The sequence below is a fragment of the Labrus mixtus genome, chromosome 10, assembly GCF_963584025.1.
Source record: "Labrus mixtus chromosome 10, fLabMix1.1, whole genome shotgun sequence".
NCBI classification, from domain to species: domain Eukaryota; kingdom Metazoa; phylum Chordata; class Actinopteri; order Labriformes; family Labridae; genus Labrus; species Labrus mixtus.
Window position 1 is genome coordinate 19,969,415 of NC_083621.1, and position 19,444 is coordinate 19,988,858.

The window sequence follows — 19,444 nt, forward strand, 5'->3', positions numbered from 1 at the left end:
TCACCTAAACAATTTAAAAAAAAAAATAATAATTGTGACAATAACATAGAAGTCATAGCCACCAAATATTGGATAATTTCTTGTTTTTATTTACCAACATTGCAGGAAAATCCATGCACACTCCTAAATTGCACGTATAACTTGGCAAATGCTAATTGCTAATGTATTTTTGCTATTTAGACAGTGCTCTCTCTCTCTCTCTCCTGCCAGCTTTTGAGGAAATTACGTTTTCTTTTTAATGCTTCATTACTTTAAAAAATCTCTATGTCACTGATCATTAAAATAAAGGAAATTGTATCATACACATACACTCACAAGGAGACACATGAACATCTGATTACAAACCAGAAATATATTTAATATCATCCTTTATGAACATGAAACCTTCCAGGAGAGAAACGGCTCCATGGAATAATGTAGAACAGATATACACACAGTATGAACACGGATACAGACACACTGGGACCAGTTACACTGAGGCCTGGGACAACTGGTGGACACTTACTTCACCTCCAACAGATTTAAAACAGACATTTTCTACTTTATTCTTGTTTCATGTCAATAAATCTTAAATTGATAAAGTTGCATTTCATTGTATTAATTTTACTTTATGTAAAGCTCATCCAGACCTCGAGTTCTAACAGAGTTGTGCATTTAAAAACATGAATGTGCTGCCCCCTGCTGTCCACTCAGAGCATCACATTCTGTCCGGGGGTTTGGGGAAATGGACATTTGTAGTTTTATAAAATAAGTTAACATATAAAGATATAGTAATTACATGATGAATGAATAAAAATGTACAGTTTGGTTAAATGAAATGCAGTCCTCTCATATTTACAACAACAACAGTACTGTGTATAAGTCCATCACAAGGAGTCCCCATTAAAACCAGTAAAAACCAGTTTGTCCTTTAGCAGTTCTGCTGCACCATAACATCTAGCTTATTTTAAGTACATGACTTTAATGGCTTAATGACCTCTAGTGATTCTGCATTAGGTGTCTTCATCTGTTTGGAAAATATAACCTCATATTATATTAAAGCGAAGCTCAAAGCCCTTTATCGTCTCCAGGGGAAGTCAGGTGGTTTGTGAAATGTCCCCAAGTGATGTCAAGTTGGTCAGTGTGTGTGCTGAAGATGTTTGAAGACGTTAGTGTTAGTGTGGAGGGAGACTGCGTGCTGTAGCTGCTGCTAACATCCTACCATCCTAGTAACCACACTTGTAAGAGGAAGAGTGCATTGTGGGTAATGTAGGCCCTAGGATATCTGTGGGTCTGCATAGATTTAGAACTTTTAGAAGCAGAGTGTGATACTTTCTGCAGGTTCACATTGACTAGTCTGCTGTGTATTATAATGACTTCAGATGACCGTTTAAAATTCAAAATGCAGTCAATCTACACACTCTGATATTTTACAACAACAGAAAGGGATGCAAACTGAGAGAGATTTTGGCTGCGTTCACGCTGCAGGTAAAAATGGCCGGAATCTGATTCTTTTGATTTTTTCTATGAAAGTGTGAACAGCACAAGTCACATGGAAACATAACTTTTCAAATCAGATTTGAGCTACTTTCACATGTGGATTCAAATATGATATAGGTCAGATATTCATGGATAAGTATCCTATGAGCAGCTTGTGCAAACTCTGATATTAGAGAAATATGATGGAGTTGAACACATAATCCAAAATAAAAGCACAGATGTAGCGACGAATGCAGAAAGAACTAAAAAAAACATATTACAGTGAATGTGCAAATGAAGGCTTATAATATCTCTTAGCGCACAATAGATCTGAATATAATATCCCCTGTCTGTTTCCTTAAACTATTAATTTTATCATACGCGTCATGTCTGAATGTTTAAGATGTTATGTTTCAGCTGTGGCGCTGTACGGAGCAGGATAGCGCTCATAACATGTAACTGAAAGCAGGAAGTAGACCTAATTTTATATCTTATACGTACAAAAAGTAGAAAACGTCAGTGCTTCGGTCTCTCTTGTGGGATGACAGCTGAAGCATTAATAATATATATCATGATTAAAAATAATAACAGGTAATGTTTGTCGGTGTCTCTCCCTCCTCCCCTCTCATGATCAGCTCACAGATCTCTGTGATCAAGAGATCTGGCTGCTCAGTGTATCATATCCTGCTGGTTTTATATTCAGCATCAGTTACCACGGTGATCTACCCTGGTTACAAGGGAACCACTGAAAAGAGTTAACCCTTAAGTTACCTCCATAACTGAAAAGGAGAGAAACGTGTTCTTCTGCAGGAGGTTGTATTTCATCGTTCTGCCTGTTATGAAATAATCTTTCTTCACACCGTGCTGCATTTGACGTGTTTGTGGTTGCTTTTTAGGCGTGCGGGTCAGTTCAGGACCGTGACCAGGTCCCACAGGAGTCTGACACAGGCCACATTTTAAAAGTTATGTGAACCGACAAACAAAATAATCGGATCCGAGCAAAACTGAAGGGAGAGCAAGGCGCCGACAGTGGCAGGTAGGGAGTTCAAATCCCACCCCACGTCAGAACTCCGACTCTCCTGAAGAGTCACCAGCTCCCTGAGATCAATCCTGTATCCTCAGTGTTATGTCAGATGATCGATAAAATTTAACAACTTGATCCGATCTGACAGGTCTTTGAATACTGATGTGATTTTGTGAATTTTTGTGATTAATATATCTGAGGTAAAAATGGAAATACCGACATTATTCTTCCTTTCTCGAGGTGAAGGACAAGAGTTGTACTCTGTGCAGGAAGGACAGCTTTGCCCACCACCAGGAATAGTACTTCTAATCATGAATCACCAAGCCAAACAACACGCTTCTACTGAACTACTTGTCAGAGAACCCGCCACTGCAGACACCCAAGACCCAGCTGAAGCTCACTTTAGCTCGGCAGACCCAGGAGACCAAGGCTTCTGTCTGTTTGTAGCTCCAGCTCCACAATCTGTTTGCCAGGACTGATTGACAGGCACGTTGTTGCCTTCAGAGAAAAGACCTCCATATTTAAATTGGCTTTAATGTTATATGAATGTGAGAGTTGCTTTCTCTCACACAGCAACACTGAATAATGTGAAAATGAATATGAGCATTGAAGCAAAAACAAGTAACGCTACAGTTACTTATAATGAAGTAAATGAGTAACTCAGGAAGTTACTCACTTACTTTTTGAAAGTAGTAACTAGTAACTGTATCTAGTTAATCATTTTTAGTAACATGCCCATCACTGAGATGGGCGGTCACATACTGCAGGATTGTAAACAGACAGTCAGTGTGTTGTTTTTATGGCTGCAGAAACAGAAATAAAAATAAATCTGATGTAAAGGAATCAGGTGTTAAAGATTTCCTCCTGACTCAAGCAGACTCTGAACTTTCATCAATTAAATGAGCGATGATAAAAGTTTCTTCCCTCTCAGACATCATACGGCTTCTCCTCCACCTCCTCCTGATCGTCTTGATTCCGCTCCTCCTGTATCTCCTGCACCTCCTCTCCCTCCCCCTCCTCCTCGGTCCTCCTGTTAAAGGCAGACGACAGCTCCTGCAGCAGCAGCTCCTGTGACGGCGTACAGACCCCCGTCAGCTGACTCCTCCTCCTCCTCATTGCGAGCTGCTGACAGTCTGCTCCTCCATCTCCTCCTCCTCTCTGCTCCTCAGAGTCCACACAGCCCCCGTCGTTAAGGACCGGGTCGGGGACAATGATGCGGTCCATGTGCCCCGTTTCCAACGGGACCAGTCTGAGCGGCGGCTGGTCCAGGACCTCCTGGGTCTCTGAAGTGCTGCTGGACAGGAAGCTGGTCTCCAGAGATTTCAGGACCTGCAGGCCGAAGTCCCCAACCTCCTCGTAGAGCGGCTCAGGGAGGTCCGGAGACTCAGGGCGCTCCTCCAACGGGTCCCGCTGCACCTTCATGGGCTGCCGATCAACAGACAGAGACGATCATTTATCCACTGAATCACACAAAGTGCACAGGAAATGGACTTATATAACGCTTTTCTAGTCTTCTGACTACTTAAAGTGCTTTTACACCGCATGTCACACCTACACATTCACACACTGATGGTACAGGTTGTTATGTAGTGAGACCATCAGAAGTAACTAATCCCATCCATACGCATTCTAACGCTGCCGCCGATGAAGCATCGAGAGCAGTTCCGGGTGTCCGAAGTGTCTTGCCCAAGGACACATCGGACATGTTGCTGCTGGAGCTGGGGATCGAACCCCTGACCTTCTGGTTGAGAGACAACAACTACCAAATGAGCCATAGCCGCCCCCAAAATACTCACCATGATGCAGTTAAAGTAAAACATAATCACAAAGAACAAAGTCAAACTGAAAAAATATCTCAAAATGCCAACAAAGAAAATAAAATTATTAAGTACCCAAAAAGTAAAAAACTAATAGCAGGTAAAAAATCTCAAGTAGAATAAAAAACATTAAATTAAAAGTATCTAGTCCTGAAAAATAAATACTCACAAAGTACATGGAGAGAGTCCTTCTGTCGTGTAACTTTCTCTGCAGAGAAGAAAAGAAACATGTTAGAGTATAAAATCGTTTAAAACCTGTGATCCATCATCAGTTTAGCTTTTTCATCAGGTAAATGGATTGAAAAACCAAAAAGGTACAAAGTTAAAGGTGACCATACCAGCGTCTGATTGGCCGACAGCAGGCTGCTGTTGCTCTCGTCTCCTCTAATGGGGACGAGAGGCATTGTGCCGAACTTCTGTTTGGAGATATCAGAGGAGGAGTGACGCCTCAGCACCGGAGGACCGGGGTCATCGTTCTGAAAACAACCACAGAAGAAGAAGAAGAAGAAGAAGAGAGAGCAGGAAACTGTGAGCAGATGACCTTCAGAGCTCCAGAGGATTCTGGGAGCTGGAGTTTAAACATTATATGTCCTCTAACAGAGCAGGGGCCTTTCTCGAAACTGATCCCTCCACACTCTGGCATGGAGTGAACTCCAACAGACGTCACGCCCACAGCTGAGGGAAGTACGCTGCGTTAAGGCTCCAGCTGTCAGTCCTCTGCTGAACTGAACCTGATCCTGAATCAGCTGATTGACATGTTTCAGGAGGACGGATGATCTCACCTGAGCTTTGAGAAAGCTAGTGATCCAGTCCCAGAGGTCAGCCTCACTGGTGCAGCACAGAAACCTGAAAGAGAGGAGGAGGAGGAGGAGGAGGGGGAAGAGGAGGAGGGGGAGGAGGAGGAGGAGGAGGAGGAGGAAGAGGAGGGGGAAGAGGGAGAAGAGGAAGAGGAGGAGGAGGAGGAGGAGGAGGAAGGAGGAAGAGGAGGAGGAGGAGGAGGAGGGGGAGGAGAATGAAGGAAAAAGGGTAAGAAGAAGAAAAGGCTTAAACCTGATTCAAGATTTAAATTTTACGTGCTGGTATTTGCTGTGATCAGCATACTTTTCATGAATAAAATAAACTCCATGATTAAACTCTGAACACTCCTGACTCCTAAACAATGAAGAGAAGAAATAGAAAAGGAAACTCACAGCTGGTGTTTGTCTGACATGACTGTGAAGCCCCACCTGCAGGAGGAGACAGGTAATACACACATTTACTGTTACATCTTCACACACACACACACACACACACACACACACACACACACACACACACACACACACACACACACACACACACACACACACACACACACACACACACACACACACACACACACACACACACACACACACACACACACACACACACACACACACACACACACACACACACACACACACACACACTTTTAAGATAGGATGTCACAGCTGTAAGAAGCGGAGGTGTGTGTGTGTGTGTGTGTGTGTGTGTGTGTGTGTGTGTGTGTGTCACCTGGTCGGAGCTTTGAGCTTCCTGCGGATGCCGATGTAGATCTTCATGGACTTCAGAGCCCACTCCTTCTCCGGTTTGATGCTCTGGACAACAACAGAGACCAGTTAGAGGCTGGGACCAGTGTCAGTGTGTTTACTGGTGTTTACTGGTGTTCTGTGAGAATGTGTTACCTTCTTGTCTTTGAGCAGCAGCAGTTTGTGCTCTTTGATCTGGAACGTCCTCTCCTGGAACCTGTTTCCCTGAAGCAGCTTCGGAGGTTCCTCCCGACACTTCAGCAGACCCACCTTCATGATCTCACTCTTATAGGCTGATTGATGGAAATATAACACATCCACACTCTCATTATATAGTTTAATAGTAACATCACTATAGAGGTTTGATAACTGGGAGAGAAACAATTCAAACACATTTACAAAGCTGCAGCTGTAAGACAAGAAGCTACACCTGACGCTCTTTAATGAGGCAGTGTGTGTTCAGTGTGTGACCTACAGGTGAGGATGTTGATGCCCTCTCCTTTAGGAACTCTCTTCACCACCAGGTAGGCGGAGCTCGGGTCTGCCATCTTGCACCACTGCAGCGCCTGCTCCAGCACCTTCTCTTTGGGGTGTAACGGACGCTCTGAATGGACAGAAACAACACAACAGACGAGTCAAGAGAGTGAAATCTCCCAGGCACCCTGAACTCATCAATCCAGGTGTGTCACAGAGAGAGAGAGAGAGAGAGAGAGAGGGGCGGGTGTGCAGGTGCTGGTGTCTCCTCCTCACCGAGCTGTCCCTCCTCGATGGCCTCAAACGTCATCCACACGTCTCTGTCTGTGGCTGGGACATTCCTCATGAACAGAACCTGATTGGTCAGCTCCTCAGCACACATGGTGGGAGACACCTGCACAGGTCATATGTAACATTAAACCTGGGAAGTCAATTCTGCCTCTTTGTTGAAGGATAATTCTCATGTGTTAAAACTTTGCAACACCTATTTTGGGTTCTCAATGACTATCAATCAATCAAACTTTATTTATATAGCACCTTTCAGACAAATTAAATTGCAGTTCAAAGAGTGCAGAAAAGTTATTGACGAAAAAGTAGTTTATTAAATCATTGAGAGACTAATGCACACCAAAAATAAAAAATAAAATATGACACATAAAAGCAATAAGATATTAAAATGAATACATAAGAGAAGAATATTTAAAATTGTAGTAGGATAAAAAAGACAATACAGTAATGTTAAGATTTGAATTTATATAAAGCACTATATAAAAGCCAGACTGAATAAATTAGTTTTAAGACTGCGTTTAAAAATCTCGATATTCTGGGCTCCTCTCAGACTCTCAGGAAGGTTGTTCCACAGTCTCGGAGCGTAACAGCTGAAAGCAGCATCGCCAAAGGTTTTTGTCCTGCTCTGTGGAACAACTAAAAGAGACGAACTGGAGCAGGGGTCTCCAACCTTTTTTCATCTGAGAGCTACTTTCAAAAAATGAAAGTGGCCAAGGGCTACTTGCATCAAATCGCTTGCATTTATTTACATAGCTCAGCTAAATTAAGCTACTGTTTGTACATGTGTGAAATTGCAATAAGCCAATGCTTATCAATAATCTTAAATTCACATCAATGTCCAAGAAAACATTAGTACTTCATACTTGTTTTTATGGGTCAAATATATGAATAGTGGGAAGAGGTGCATTTACCGTCGTCAGATTTTTATTTTTAACAGTCGGTCAACCTATAGGCAAGCTACTGAAAACCTGTAGCTCAACCTGTTGGAGACCCCTGAACTGGAGGATCTGAGGGGCCGTACTGGTTCAAAAAATAAAATCATATCTGATAGGTAGTCTGGTGCAAGGCCATGTAATGCTTTATAAACGAATAAAAGGCACAATATCAGGCACTGAAAGTTCTTCTGTTGTCACTGACAGGCTCAGAGACATCGGTTACATCACTATCTCCAAACATACCAGACTACATTGACAGAAACCGTCATTTTACCTCACAGAACACAGGAGTTGTTTGTCTACCCCATCATCAACCTGATAGTTTGCACAGTGAGGCAAACAGACAAATAGATTGAAACACTGGTGGTAAAATCTCAGTTTTTCTCTATGTAGTCTGGAGAGATGAAACAGCTGTTTGTGGTTAAAAAAAAATCATCTTAATCTTTTTTTTTTCCCCCACTTTCAGCAAGTCTAAACTAAACTGAAAAATATGTAAATTGGTGTCCATGTTTAAAAAATACCAGAATAACCCTTTAATACACTGGACACTTAAGTCTTCACTCAAGAGAAACAGAGGAGTATTAAATTAATAAGCGATGATCAGACTTACTTTTAGAGTGATGCAGCAGTCTGGTATCTTCATCTCCAGGTAAACTTCAATGATGAGGTCACCGGCCTGAGACAGCTGCACACACACAAACGCACACACACACACACACACCTCTGTCAGTTTAACTTAATATGGAGTTCACCCAGTTGATTCATTACCAGTTCATTAATAACTCCTATTACACTCTGACCTATATAAATGAAACATTTAATGTCATTCTTTGACAGAAACTAAATCTGTGTTTTGTGTTTGGGTTTCTGTGTGTGACTAAACCTCAGGTGTGAGGTGACACCAGTACCTGCGTGTCCTTCCAGGTGGTGATGAGGCTGATCTCCAGCTCGATCTGAGTCTGATGCTCCTCGTCAATCTGAAACAGAGCAGACGTACACAGTGTGTGGGAGTGTTTTATGATAGCAAATAGACTGGAGTAAACCTGTCCTCAGGTGATACTCACATCAAAGACGTACAGGTAGTTGTCTATCAGGTCTTCTACGATCTTCACCTCGTGTTCTCCCTTCCCGTCCGTCTGAAACAGACTGGGAGCGAACAGCAGCGACAGGTTCTTTGTGCACATCTGGTTCAGATCAGCACACTTCTGGACTCTGAGACAGAGAAAGGAAACGACGACTAAATCAACAACATGGACTGTCAGTAAAGGTTCCCCATGACTCCCAAGTTACACAAAGTACATGAAGCGGTTAACAGTGTCTGTCTGCATGTGGGCGTGGTCTCTCGTTTTCCCATAAAAAACAGGTCAACGACATAACGCGTCATGTAGCGTCTCATCACATACTTAAGGGAGTCCTGCAGCCCCAAACATGCCTCTCTACAAATAGCACAAATTTGGAATATTTGATAAATTATGAATAACCTGAAAGGAAGTGACATCATGTTGCAGGTGAATCAGGTGTGATGCTGTGGGCTCACCTGTACAGGTGACTGATGAGAGCAGCCAGGGTGGTCCTGTTGACTCGAGGAAGAGACCGGATGATCTCTTTGTAGCGGTCAAGCCTCAGACTCCTCTGGGGAATTTCTAAAAACAGGACAGATTTTAAACTCAGAGACATTTTAGGTACACATGAGACTAAACCTAACATGAGATTGAACCCAACCTGGGATTAAATTAACCTGAGATTCAACCTAAACTGAGACTCAACATGCTTTTTTTACAATAGCCCATTTTAGACTGCATTTCTTCAAACGAGCCAGAATAAGCGCACCCATCATTACGTCTTTGTACGTTCAAGTTGATTCAACGACAGCGTAATATTCTCGTCCCAGTCTGTGTATTGGGGTGTTGCGGAAGCACGGCACATCGGGAGCTCCACATACACATGGTCAGACATGCACAGACACAGAAATCTGCGCTCCCCCACTGGTTACGCTGATACTGATTTACATCTGTCAGGTCTCTCTTACTACAGAGACCGTACAGAGGGGGTATCACTTCGTACCCCCATTACACCTCTGCGACATTCAGATTGAAGGTGAAACGTCACAGGGAAATATCGTGCCTTGAAACAGCAGTCTGAATAACTAATGATGAGTTAATAATGATTTATCAACCACTGGAAGAATAAAAATCAGTCATGTATGATCTTGTGTTTCTTGTTGTTATGATGTTTTATTACGTGATTTTTTGTATCTTGTGCTATTCTGTTGGTGTTTTTGTTGAGATCTTTCGATTTCTTCTGTTTTTGTTGTTAATTCTTTTTGCATTCTTCGATCAGCAGAGCTAGTCATACATCTGTTAATCTGTTCTTTATTTGTCTGCGTTTTTTCACTTTTTTTTTTTGTTCGTTTGTTTTTGTTCTTTTATTTCCACGTGTGTAATTTAGAGTTTTCTAAGTCATCATGGCCTGTTACGAACTCTGATCTATTGATGACTTCCTGTATGTGGATTTGGGCTTGTTGGAGGTCAACATAAAGTGATAAAGTGAAGATGAATTAAGTGTCTCAGAGAGTTTTGACTCTGGCTTCTGAACCTGATGACCAGGACTCTGGTGTTTGTTCAAGAAGACTTTGGTCTGGTGTAAAGAGGACTCACTGGCGGCCTCCTGCCACAGGGGGTGCAAGTCGCACATGAAGACGGGGTCGTCGACCTCTCTGAAGAACCTCTTGAGGACATCAGTCACGTCCTCGATGAAGTGGTCTCCGATCCGCAGTTTGACATTTCGAGCGTCTTTCCGGAACTCTTCCATCAGGAGTTTGATCCGGGACTTGGCTCCATTCTTCCTGTAGATCCCCTCGTGACCCAGACCTACGGAGCATGCTCAGAACATCACTCAGGTGATTGAAATGATTCATTTACCTCAAATCAGCACAGCTTTCATTTGCAAAAAGAAACGATGCATGAGAACTTATTTTCTGTTTCAGATCGATTTAACAGGTTTATGTAATGAATGGAAAGTTTCCAGAGGGTTAAAGTCTTAGTCTTACATGCTGACTCTAATCAGCCAGATGTCTTATTCACCAATAAACATGGTCATTTCTTTCATATCATTCAATATCAGCGTTTCTGTCTTGTGTCATGTGGTAAAACTTCAAATGTTCTATGCTTAAGAGTAAAAAGAGACTAAAAAGAGCTGCAGAGACAATGATTCAATTTGATTTGTTGTTCATATAAAATCATCACTCATTGAATCTGTCTGGATAAAAAGTGAATATTGAATTGCGGCTCCTCACCGTACTGCGTGATGAAGGCGATGCAGCTGTCCACGATGATGGGGATGTCGTTCCTGCTCAGCTGCTGCTCTCTCAGAGTGTTTCCTTTCCCGCCTGCCGCTCGTTGGATGTCCGAGTACCACAGAGAGAAGTCTGCGCGGCCCACACCCTGCAGGTGGAGTGTCCTGAGGAGGGGGAGGAGCCAAAGTGATGGGGGTCAAAGTGGAGGAAGAACAGAAAGAAAACCAAACCAGAGAAACTTTTCTGCTCACCTTCCCCTCTCCACTAAAACCAGGATGTCCTTCTTCTCATGGTTCTCCGTCTCCGAGGTGATACCTGAAACACAGACAGAGCGTTTCAATAAATATATTTATATATAAATATGTCTTTATTATAAATCCGTGGATCAGACAGACTGGAGTCTACGTAGACCAGGACTCACTGAGCTCCTGCAGCCGGTTCAGGTTGATGATGTCCTCTGCCGCTCCGTCGTTTCGGGGACAGATGAAGAGGTTGGACTTCTGCAGGACAAAGAACGCCTCCTTCCAATGTTGAGCGTCCAACATGGCTCTGTACCGCAGCAGCCCCACCCGCTCAAACTCCCGAGTCAGGAGGCAGTGACAGCTGAGGGGGGTCGTTGCCTAACCAAGGACGACCAGACAGTTTGTGAAGACACAAAAAGGAAGACAGAGATTAGAATATGAAACACAAATACCACTGACTGATTCAATTAGGAAGTTTAGGCCAGATTATCTCTAAAGTGTGAGAATACTGTGTGAATTTAATATTTTTTCTAATATCAAAATCTTACTTTTGTCCAATTATCTCCTCTTAAATGATTTTTTTTCTACCATTTCATTAGAATTCCCTCATTATCACTGCATATTTTACCACGATATAAGCTGTGCCTCTCTTCAAAATATCTCAACATAACACAACATTTTTAATTATAAAATGACTGATTTAAAGACTCAGTATGGAGTGTGTGTCGGTGATGAGTGTGTGTGTATTCAGACCTTTCCGATGGATCTGGTCCAGCTGTGCAGAGCGTCAGCCGTCTCCAAACCAAACTGATGGAGTTTGTCTGACGTCAGATAGAGCTCGAAGGTGTAACGAAACCTGAAATAAATACACAATCACACACACATAAGAGTTCTACACCAGAATTTCACAATTCAGTACTATTCTAGAAAATTTTAATGATATCAATACACGGTTCAATACCAAGGCAATGGAAATTAGAGGCCTAGGCATCCCATATTAAATATATATATATATACAAAATGTATCAAAGTATGGAAAATGTTGACAACTTTAGCACACACAAATATTTATTTCTCTATGTATGTAAAGCTTCATTTATCCTGTAGCTAAAGAGAGAGAGTGCGTACCTGTCGATGAAGCCGTTGCTGCTGTGGGAGGAGTCAGGTCGACTGACACCCAAACACACAATGTCTTTGGCGCTGATCTGCATGCAGGGATCAGCTGATCGATCCGACTCGTACAGGAGCAGAGACTGATCCACTGAACACCAGAACTTCTGGAAGTCTGACAAAAAAAAAAACCCAAACAGAATCTGCACATTTAATTTCACAGGCTTCAAGAGAAGAAACTGAAAATTCATCTGTAGGTTTTCAAATCTGAAGGAGTCACTTTTGGAACATTTTCTATAATAAAGCCTCTTTGTTTTCCTTTTTTTTTTTTTATTACTTCCGAGGACAATTCCTCCTCCAAAGCTCATCCTCCCTCCGCCCACCTTCTCTGGTTTTCCTTGACAGTGTTCCTCTGTGGGCCGAGCCGGACTTGTAGAGGTAACCAGAGTGCAGGACGGGCTGCATGATCTCATCGTACACATCGGGGTCTAACAGGAAGAATTCAGATGACAAAACAAAAACGTGATATCAGTCAACATGAAAACATGCTGAGAATTAAGATCATACATTAAACAGAAGTAAACGGATGTGCGGCCCTCAGACTGTGTCGACTCTGGGTCAGTCGATAGAATAGAATCAGTGTGTCTCTGCTAACTGAAGCAAAATGTAACACGATGAAAGCCTCCCTGCAGGAACAACACACACACACACACACACACACACACACACACACACACACGGCTGACCTTCAGCACCATGACTGCAGTCTCTGTAGTTTCACAGGAGGAATAAATGAATAAAAAACCTCAGACAGGCTGTTGCTGAAATCAGTTTCTCTTCTGACAGTTTTTTGTCTTTAAATCAATGCGTGTAATTTGACATATTACAGTATAAACAGAGAGTGAAGAAGAACATAACGCACAGTAGAAAAGAGTATGAAGCTGTCCCTATAGGTGTACGTAGATCGCACTAGTCTTAGGAAATAAACATCATCATCCCCACCTGCTGGCTCACTGGGAATTTTCCTGAATATTTCCTGCTGCATTCACATATCAGCTCACCCTGACTTCACATCAAACATTTACTATAGGGCTGGCAGGAAAAACAAGTTCAGGGAAAGTCGAGGTCTAAGACTTTTTTTTTACCCTAAATCAAGCAAAGAAGATGAATTGACTTGTTTTGGCTGCAGGTTTCAAACGCAGAAGATTGATTGTTGCCTGACAGGTAAGACTCGGGGTTAAATAAACAAAATGCTAATTAAGGTTTGAGTTTAATCTTATTTTTAAAGAGGACGTCACACTGATACTGGAGAAATGAGGAAGCTCCCACCCACCCACCCACACACACACACACACACACACACACACACACACACACACACACACACACACACACACACACACACACACACACACACACACACACACACACACACACACACACACACACACACACACACACACACACACACACACACACACACACACACACACACACACACACACACACACACACACACACACACACACACACTGTTGTCTCTTCAATAAGAAAATGACTGATTCTTGTAAATCATTTGAATAAAATAAAAATGACTGCTTCATATCTACTGTATGTGTTTGGTGTTTGGAGCTCCATCTAAAGTGCAGAGTGAAGGTGAAAAACACATCCGGAGTTTAGGGTTGTCACAATACCCGAATATCAAACTTTGACATGAAAAAGAAAACTTTGAAAACATGTTTTAACTGTTTTAACTCAGATTTTTGCAATAGAGTAAGACACTATGTTGCAAATATGCCAACAAATGTCCCTGTGTTGTTAAAATCCTAAAATACAGAAGCTCTAAGCAGACATGTATCCATACATTTAATAAAACTTACTTTTCTCATGATAAAGATAAAACTCCACTTGTTTTCTTGAGATCTTGACTTACTTATCTCGAGAAAACAACACTGTTTTTTCCAGTGATAAAAAGTTAATTTCTCGATAGCTCAAAAACACAGCTGAAATCAAGTTTTTATCACAGGAAAACAAGCGTTGTTATTCTGAGATAACAAGATATATAAGTCTAGATCTTGAGTGTTTATTAAATAAAATGGACTGATGAATGTCTGCCCAGTGCTTTCCTAATAAACACCATGTTGTGTATACAGTCTTGCATGAACACGGCCCTCGTGCCACCTGATACAGTGTAGATTAAATTAGGCTACAGTAGATTGCAGTAGATAGGAGCAGAGATACCTGACGGCGTGCAGTGATTCAGCTGCTGCAGGTGTCGCTGGCAGCCGTTGGAGTCGTTGGCGAGCCGAGCTGACTCTGCCTCCGAGAAGATCTGAGTGACGGTTTTCAGAAGAATCTGTTCAGAGACGGCCGAGCACAAAACCTGAGCGAGAGAGAGAGAGAGAGAGAGAGAGAGAGAGATTTACTCCCTGTCTGGTTCTTTTTTTCTTTGAGCCTCCAGCAGCTTTTATCTTTATTTCTCTGATGTCCCAGTGCACTCTGGGAAAAAATGTCTTTGTCCAGGTTTTAAAAAAAGCTTATGAAAGAAGCCAACGCTGACAAATAATGCAGTTCCTCTAATGTCCTCTAGAAGCTCCTGCAGTGAGTCAATCTCCTTAGAGCTCCATGTTTTCATGTCTAACTTTACAGCAGAAATAAACATGTTTCCAGCCTGGTAAAAAAAAAACAGTTTTGGTATCTATAGATCATTTCTTCATTCATTACAACTGTACTGGCTGAATTTAAATTCAACACACCTGTTTAAAATATACTTTCAAGCTTAAGGTGATGTAAAATTAGGGGCGTGGCCTCTTTGAGTGACAGGTGGGAGCTGCTAGGTGTCACCTCAGATAATTCAGTCACTGAACTTCATTGATCATGTGAAAAAACTTCACTGATCCTATTCTTCTAACAGTATTTATTTGTAATGTAGCACTTGTTGTCTCATACATTGATATATACTGTATCAGTAGTGATGCAGAGATGTGAGTTATCGATGGTGACTCTGACCTTCAGCAGCTCATCCTGGCTGCTTATCGTCGGGTGTTTCAGTCTGAATCGTCCCTCTTTGTATTTTTGGGTGATGAACTCTCGTCTCTGCTCGGGCGACGCGTCACAGTCCATCTCCTCCCATGGAGATAGACCCGCCCCCCAGAACTCATTGGCCCGGTCGTTCCCCAGCATGATGAACAGCTGATATAAACAAACAAACAAAAAACATGATTGCTCCAGGACTCAGAACTACAAAACACAGAAGGAGACTGAGAGGTCACCATATTTGACCTTCATATCTATCAGAAACAAAGCTTCAGCTCTGATAGTGTGCTGTGTTCCAGGTGATAGACTGGACCAGCTGATTATTTCTTTTTTTCATCATCTATATAATGATTGCTGTCTGGTATGATACCTTCAGTGAGTATCTCCTTATCTTACTCTATTATTAATAGAGTAAGATAAGATCGATAAGATAGATCAACACTCTATAACCAGTACATTAACACTTTGCTTAGAATAGTAGGAATACTAACTTGATAACTCGTAAATATAAATATAAAAAAATAGAAAAGTATAGAAAAAAAGTTGTATTGTATATTGTTTAATTCAATATTATTAGTTCTGGTCTCACCTGGACGATCTCGTTGCTCCACACGCTGGTGTCAAGTTTCAGACTCTGAACCTTTGAGACCATCGTCCCGAGTCCTCTGTGCTGCCCTGCAGGGAGACACACCAAAAAACACACACACACACACACACACACACACACACACACACACACACACACACACACACACACACACACACACACACACACACACACACACACACACACACACACACACACACACACACACACACACACACACACACACACACACACACACACACACACACACACACACACACACACACACACACACACACACACACACACACACACACACACACACACACACACACACACACACACAAGCACCCAAAGACTTTTTTGTTACTGTGGCATGAAAACAGATTATCGATATTGTTTGATTTTCACAGAATCAATTTGAAATGTAAAAACTTGGTTAACATGACAACCCTGTTTAGGGACGTCAATAAAAACTCTGATGAGGAAGAAATGACATCACAGTAAAGTGTCCAGTGAACGAGCTACAAGTCAGTACAAGCAACGTGACAGGGACACCTAACTCCCCTTCTCTGACCCTGACCATAAAGAGATCAGTTTCACATGAGACACAAAACATTCAAAGTGATGACAGGATTCAGGTGACACAAGAGACAAAACACCTGGAGGATGACATCACACACACACACACACACACACACACCCCCAAAATGCGGTTGAACCTGCACAGTGAGAGTTTGTCGTGCAGTGATTCATGTCCCTGCAGGTATTCACAGTGAAATCAACACACAGCATAAAGACACTGAGTTGACCTGAGCAGGTGTGTTAACATACTGCCAACAGGTGACATTTTAAATATCCTCTATGCCTGTTTAGTTGGTCTCTGCAGGTTTCAGCTTCTAATTTCTGATGATGCTTCATCAGATAATAATATTAAGTTTGTTATCTGTTTGAAGACACTGACTCAAAGCATGCAAAGAACATGTAAGAACAGGTGCTGATTGCTCTACATTCTAGTTTAATGGATGATTTTTTTGCAGAATTTAGAATGCTTTAGTACATGCATGAGCAAGTATCTGCATTGTTTTTAGATCAAGATTGTATTCAGAAAGTAAACTTGTGTATGTGAGCTTACAAGAGAAGAGAATTCAGTAAATGGTGGGCACATTTTTGTTTGTCCATTGCTGTAGTTGCTATGTTGTTGCTACAAACATTCTCAGGTGTTCATCAGTTTATTAGTGAGCCACTTTGTACCTGCACAGTTCTTGCAGATGACCACACACAGGTTGATGGAGGCCCAGTCGGGGTTCAGGGCCTTGCAGTCGGCACACATCCTGTTGGAGCGGTTGGACCAGATCTTCTCGGCCACCTCATAGTCCGACAGAGTCTCAGCGATGGACTCCTGCAGGGCCTCCATCCAATACCGCTTCTCCCGCTCTGACTCTGATGTAAAGCTGAGAGGGGGGGGAGCAAAGGTCTGCAGTCAGGTTTTGTGACAAGTTGCCATGGTGACTTCATTTTGAAGACAGAAATCCCTTTTCCCTTTTATAAGTCTGATAATTTTCGTTTTTTGTTTTTTTTTAGTTACAACGTCAATAAAAACAGACTTCCTGGGAACCAGAGACTGAAGTGACATCACTTCCTGTTTCTGTTAAAATCATCAGATTGCACTGAGCTGTGAGTAGAGCTGCAGGGAGCCAGCTGCTATAAGGAGCTTTTTTTCTGATTTAGTGACCTGATTTTCAGACCATATAGCGCAGTCTGTCAGAGCAGATTGTCTGCTTTAGGTTTCGTCCACAGAGCTGAAGCTACAGATCTGCATTCAAACATCCCTGATGCCAGCAGAGACAGATTCTACATCACAAACGTGCAATATATTTATCTGTATAGAAATTTTATACATAGCTTTTCTTTTTATATCTATTTATATCTGCACCTTATTTTTCTATGTGAATACTTGCTGCTGTTTTTATCCTGCACTAACGAGTCAAATGCAACGAAATTTCATTCTTATCTGCACTGTAAAGTACAAGTTTGAATGACAATAAAGAAAGTCTAAGTCTATTCTAACACTCATATTACATCAGCTCTGTATCAGGAGGAACAATCAAACAAACAGAATACAAATAATAATAATCATAATAATAATAATAATAATAATAATAATAATAACAGAAAGATGATCTAAGTGAACCCTGTGATGTTGATTCTCCGTTCTGTTGCAGAATCAGTGATACCTGAAGTTCTTGTACGGAGTGATGAGCTCGAAGCTCTTGTGTTTTCCGTCTCTGATGGTCGATCCTCGAGCTTCGATCACTGTGATGCCGATCCCGTTACGGAAACACTGCAGGGAGACATTTTAGAAACACACATGAAGCTGAAAAAACATTTCAGAGGACAGAGGTACGTGTTTGAATGAAACTCGTCTGCAGTTGTATTTGACTTCTGCTCTTTCTGGGATGAAAAGTTACCGCTAACAGAATATAAAATCAACCAGTTGTAATTTAAAATGAATAATAATCATCACATGATGAGAGCTCTGAGTATCAAACAGAGATCAATACAAATCTGATCCAAACAGTGGTGAGGATTCAAACCCAGCAGCCGTATAAAAAATACTACACTACAGAAACACATCATATAATCCATTTTTGGTTTTATTAAAAGGTGTAAAATTCAGTTTTCTATTTAAAAATACAAGTATTAAATAATTATTTTACACTGATTGCAGAACAACAGTGATGAATCTAGAAAATAAAGATTAATTATCACAGAAGCAGTTTGAAGTTGGAGTTTTGACATTTACTGACTGAGTACATTTACATACGACTGTGTAAAAGTTGTCACCTGTTCACTCTTGTAGAGCCAGATCTGGTCGGTCATGATGGCGGCGTAAACTTTGGACTTGGTTCCTTTCAGCTCGAGCACGCCGTGTTTCTGACAGTGAGAACCTGGACCGAACCGCCTCCGACCAAACACCAGCTGATCCCTGACGTGCTCCTGCAGCGTGCCCACCCACCGCCGCTTCAGCACTGACCCACAGCAAACAGATCATCATTATCACCCTCCTTATTTTTCATGCATCTCTCTGCAACGTGATAACATTTCTCCCTTAAAGCCGACATCCCAGTGAGCACTTGGTTGGAAACGGGGTGAAATCAGGTCGTTCCTTTTTAAGACCTCTTTAAACCATTTTCAGCTAACACAGGATGGATTACAACATCAACTTTAGAAATGTTACTTTTTCATCTTACAAAATTGTTGCTGTTTTTTTGCCTTTATTAGATCAGATATTGGATTGAGAAATTGGAAATCTGGGAAAGAGAGAGAGTGAGGAATGACATGAAGGAAATGAGCTACAGATCAGACTTGAACTGCTGTGTGTTTGTTCAACGATATCTGAAACCAGACTCTGTTAATAGAAACTGATAAAGACCCGGTTCAGGTCTGTCTGAGTGCAGTCGGTCACTGGGTCGGACTTTGTCTGTCCCAGCTGGAGACGAGTCTATAAAGCTTTATAGACTGCTGTGTGTTACTTTATGTGTGTGTAATGTCGACGTGTAAATGTTTTTCTCCTGAGAAAGAGGTTCTCAGAGGTTGATTTTATGACTTCAGGCCTAAAACACAAC

General features: G+C 41.8%; 1 protein-coding gene across 2 annotated transcripts in view; it reads right to left on the bottom strand.

Moving 5' to 3' along the window:
* Positions 1 to 2,347: 2,347 nt before the first annotated feature.
* Positions 2,348 to 19,444, bottom strand: part of arap3 (ArfGAP with RhoGAP domain, ankyrin repeat and PH domain 3) — a 40,635-nt gene continuing 23,538 nt past the window's right edge. For both annotated transcript variants that reach the window (XM_061048621.1, XM_061048620.1), the window contains exons 10-35: positions 18,663 to 18,847; positions 18,053 to 18,159; positions 17,070 to 17,269; positions 15,819 to 15,904; positions 15,203 to 15,385; positions 14,435 to 14,576; positions 12,577 to 12,681; positions 12,212 to 12,368; positions 11,837 to 11,939; positions 11,263 to 11,461; positions 11,093 to 11,156; positions 10,842 to 11,005; positions 10,204 to 10,416; positions 9,084 to 9,189; positions 8,611 to 8,758; positions 8,455 to 8,523; positions 8,157 to 8,231; positions 6,600 to 6,717; positions 6,325 to 6,453; positions 6,006 to 6,142; positions 5,836 to 5,918; positions 5,490 to 5,525; positions 5,082 to 5,145; positions 4,638 to 4,775; positions 4,469 to 4,507; positions 2,348 to 3,907 (exon numbers count right to left, since the gene is read on the bottom strand). In XM_061048621.1, coding sequence (XP_060904604.1) covers positions 3,410 to 3,907; positions 4,469 to 4,507; positions 4,638 to 4,775; positions 5,082 to 5,145; positions 5,490 to 5,525; positions 5,836 to 5,918; positions 6,006 to 6,142; positions 6,325 to 6,453; positions 6,600 to 6,717; positions 8,157 to 8,231; positions 8,455 to 8,523; positions 8,611 to 8,758; positions 9,084 to 9,189; positions 10,204 to 10,416; positions 10,842 to 11,005; positions 11,093 to 11,156; positions 11,263 to 11,461; positions 11,837 to 11,939; positions 12,212 to 12,368; positions 12,577 to 12,681; positions 14,435 to 14,576; positions 15,203 to 15,385; positions 15,819 to 15,904; positions 17,070 to 17,269; positions 18,053 to 18,159; positions 18,663 to 18,847 — 3,548 coding nt within the window. In that variant the 3' untranslated portion in view covers positions 2,348 to 3,409. The remainder of the gene's footprint in view (positions 3,908 to 4,468; positions 4,508 to 4,637; positions 4,776 to 5,081; positions 5,146 to 5,489; positions 5,526 to 5,835; positions 5,919 to 6,005; positions 6,143 to 6,324; positions 6,454 to 6,599; positions 6,718 to 8,156; positions 8,232 to 8,454; positions 8,524 to 8,610; positions 8,759 to 9,083; positions 9,190 to 10,203; positions 10,417 to 10,841; positions 11,006 to 11,092; positions 11,157 to 11,262; positions 11,462 to 11,836; positions 11,940 to 12,211; positions 12,369 to 12,576; positions 12,682 to 14,434; positions 14,577 to 15,202; positions 15,386 to 15,818; positions 15,905 to 17,069; positions 17,270 to 18,052; positions 18,160 to 18,662; positions 18,848 to 19,444) is intronic.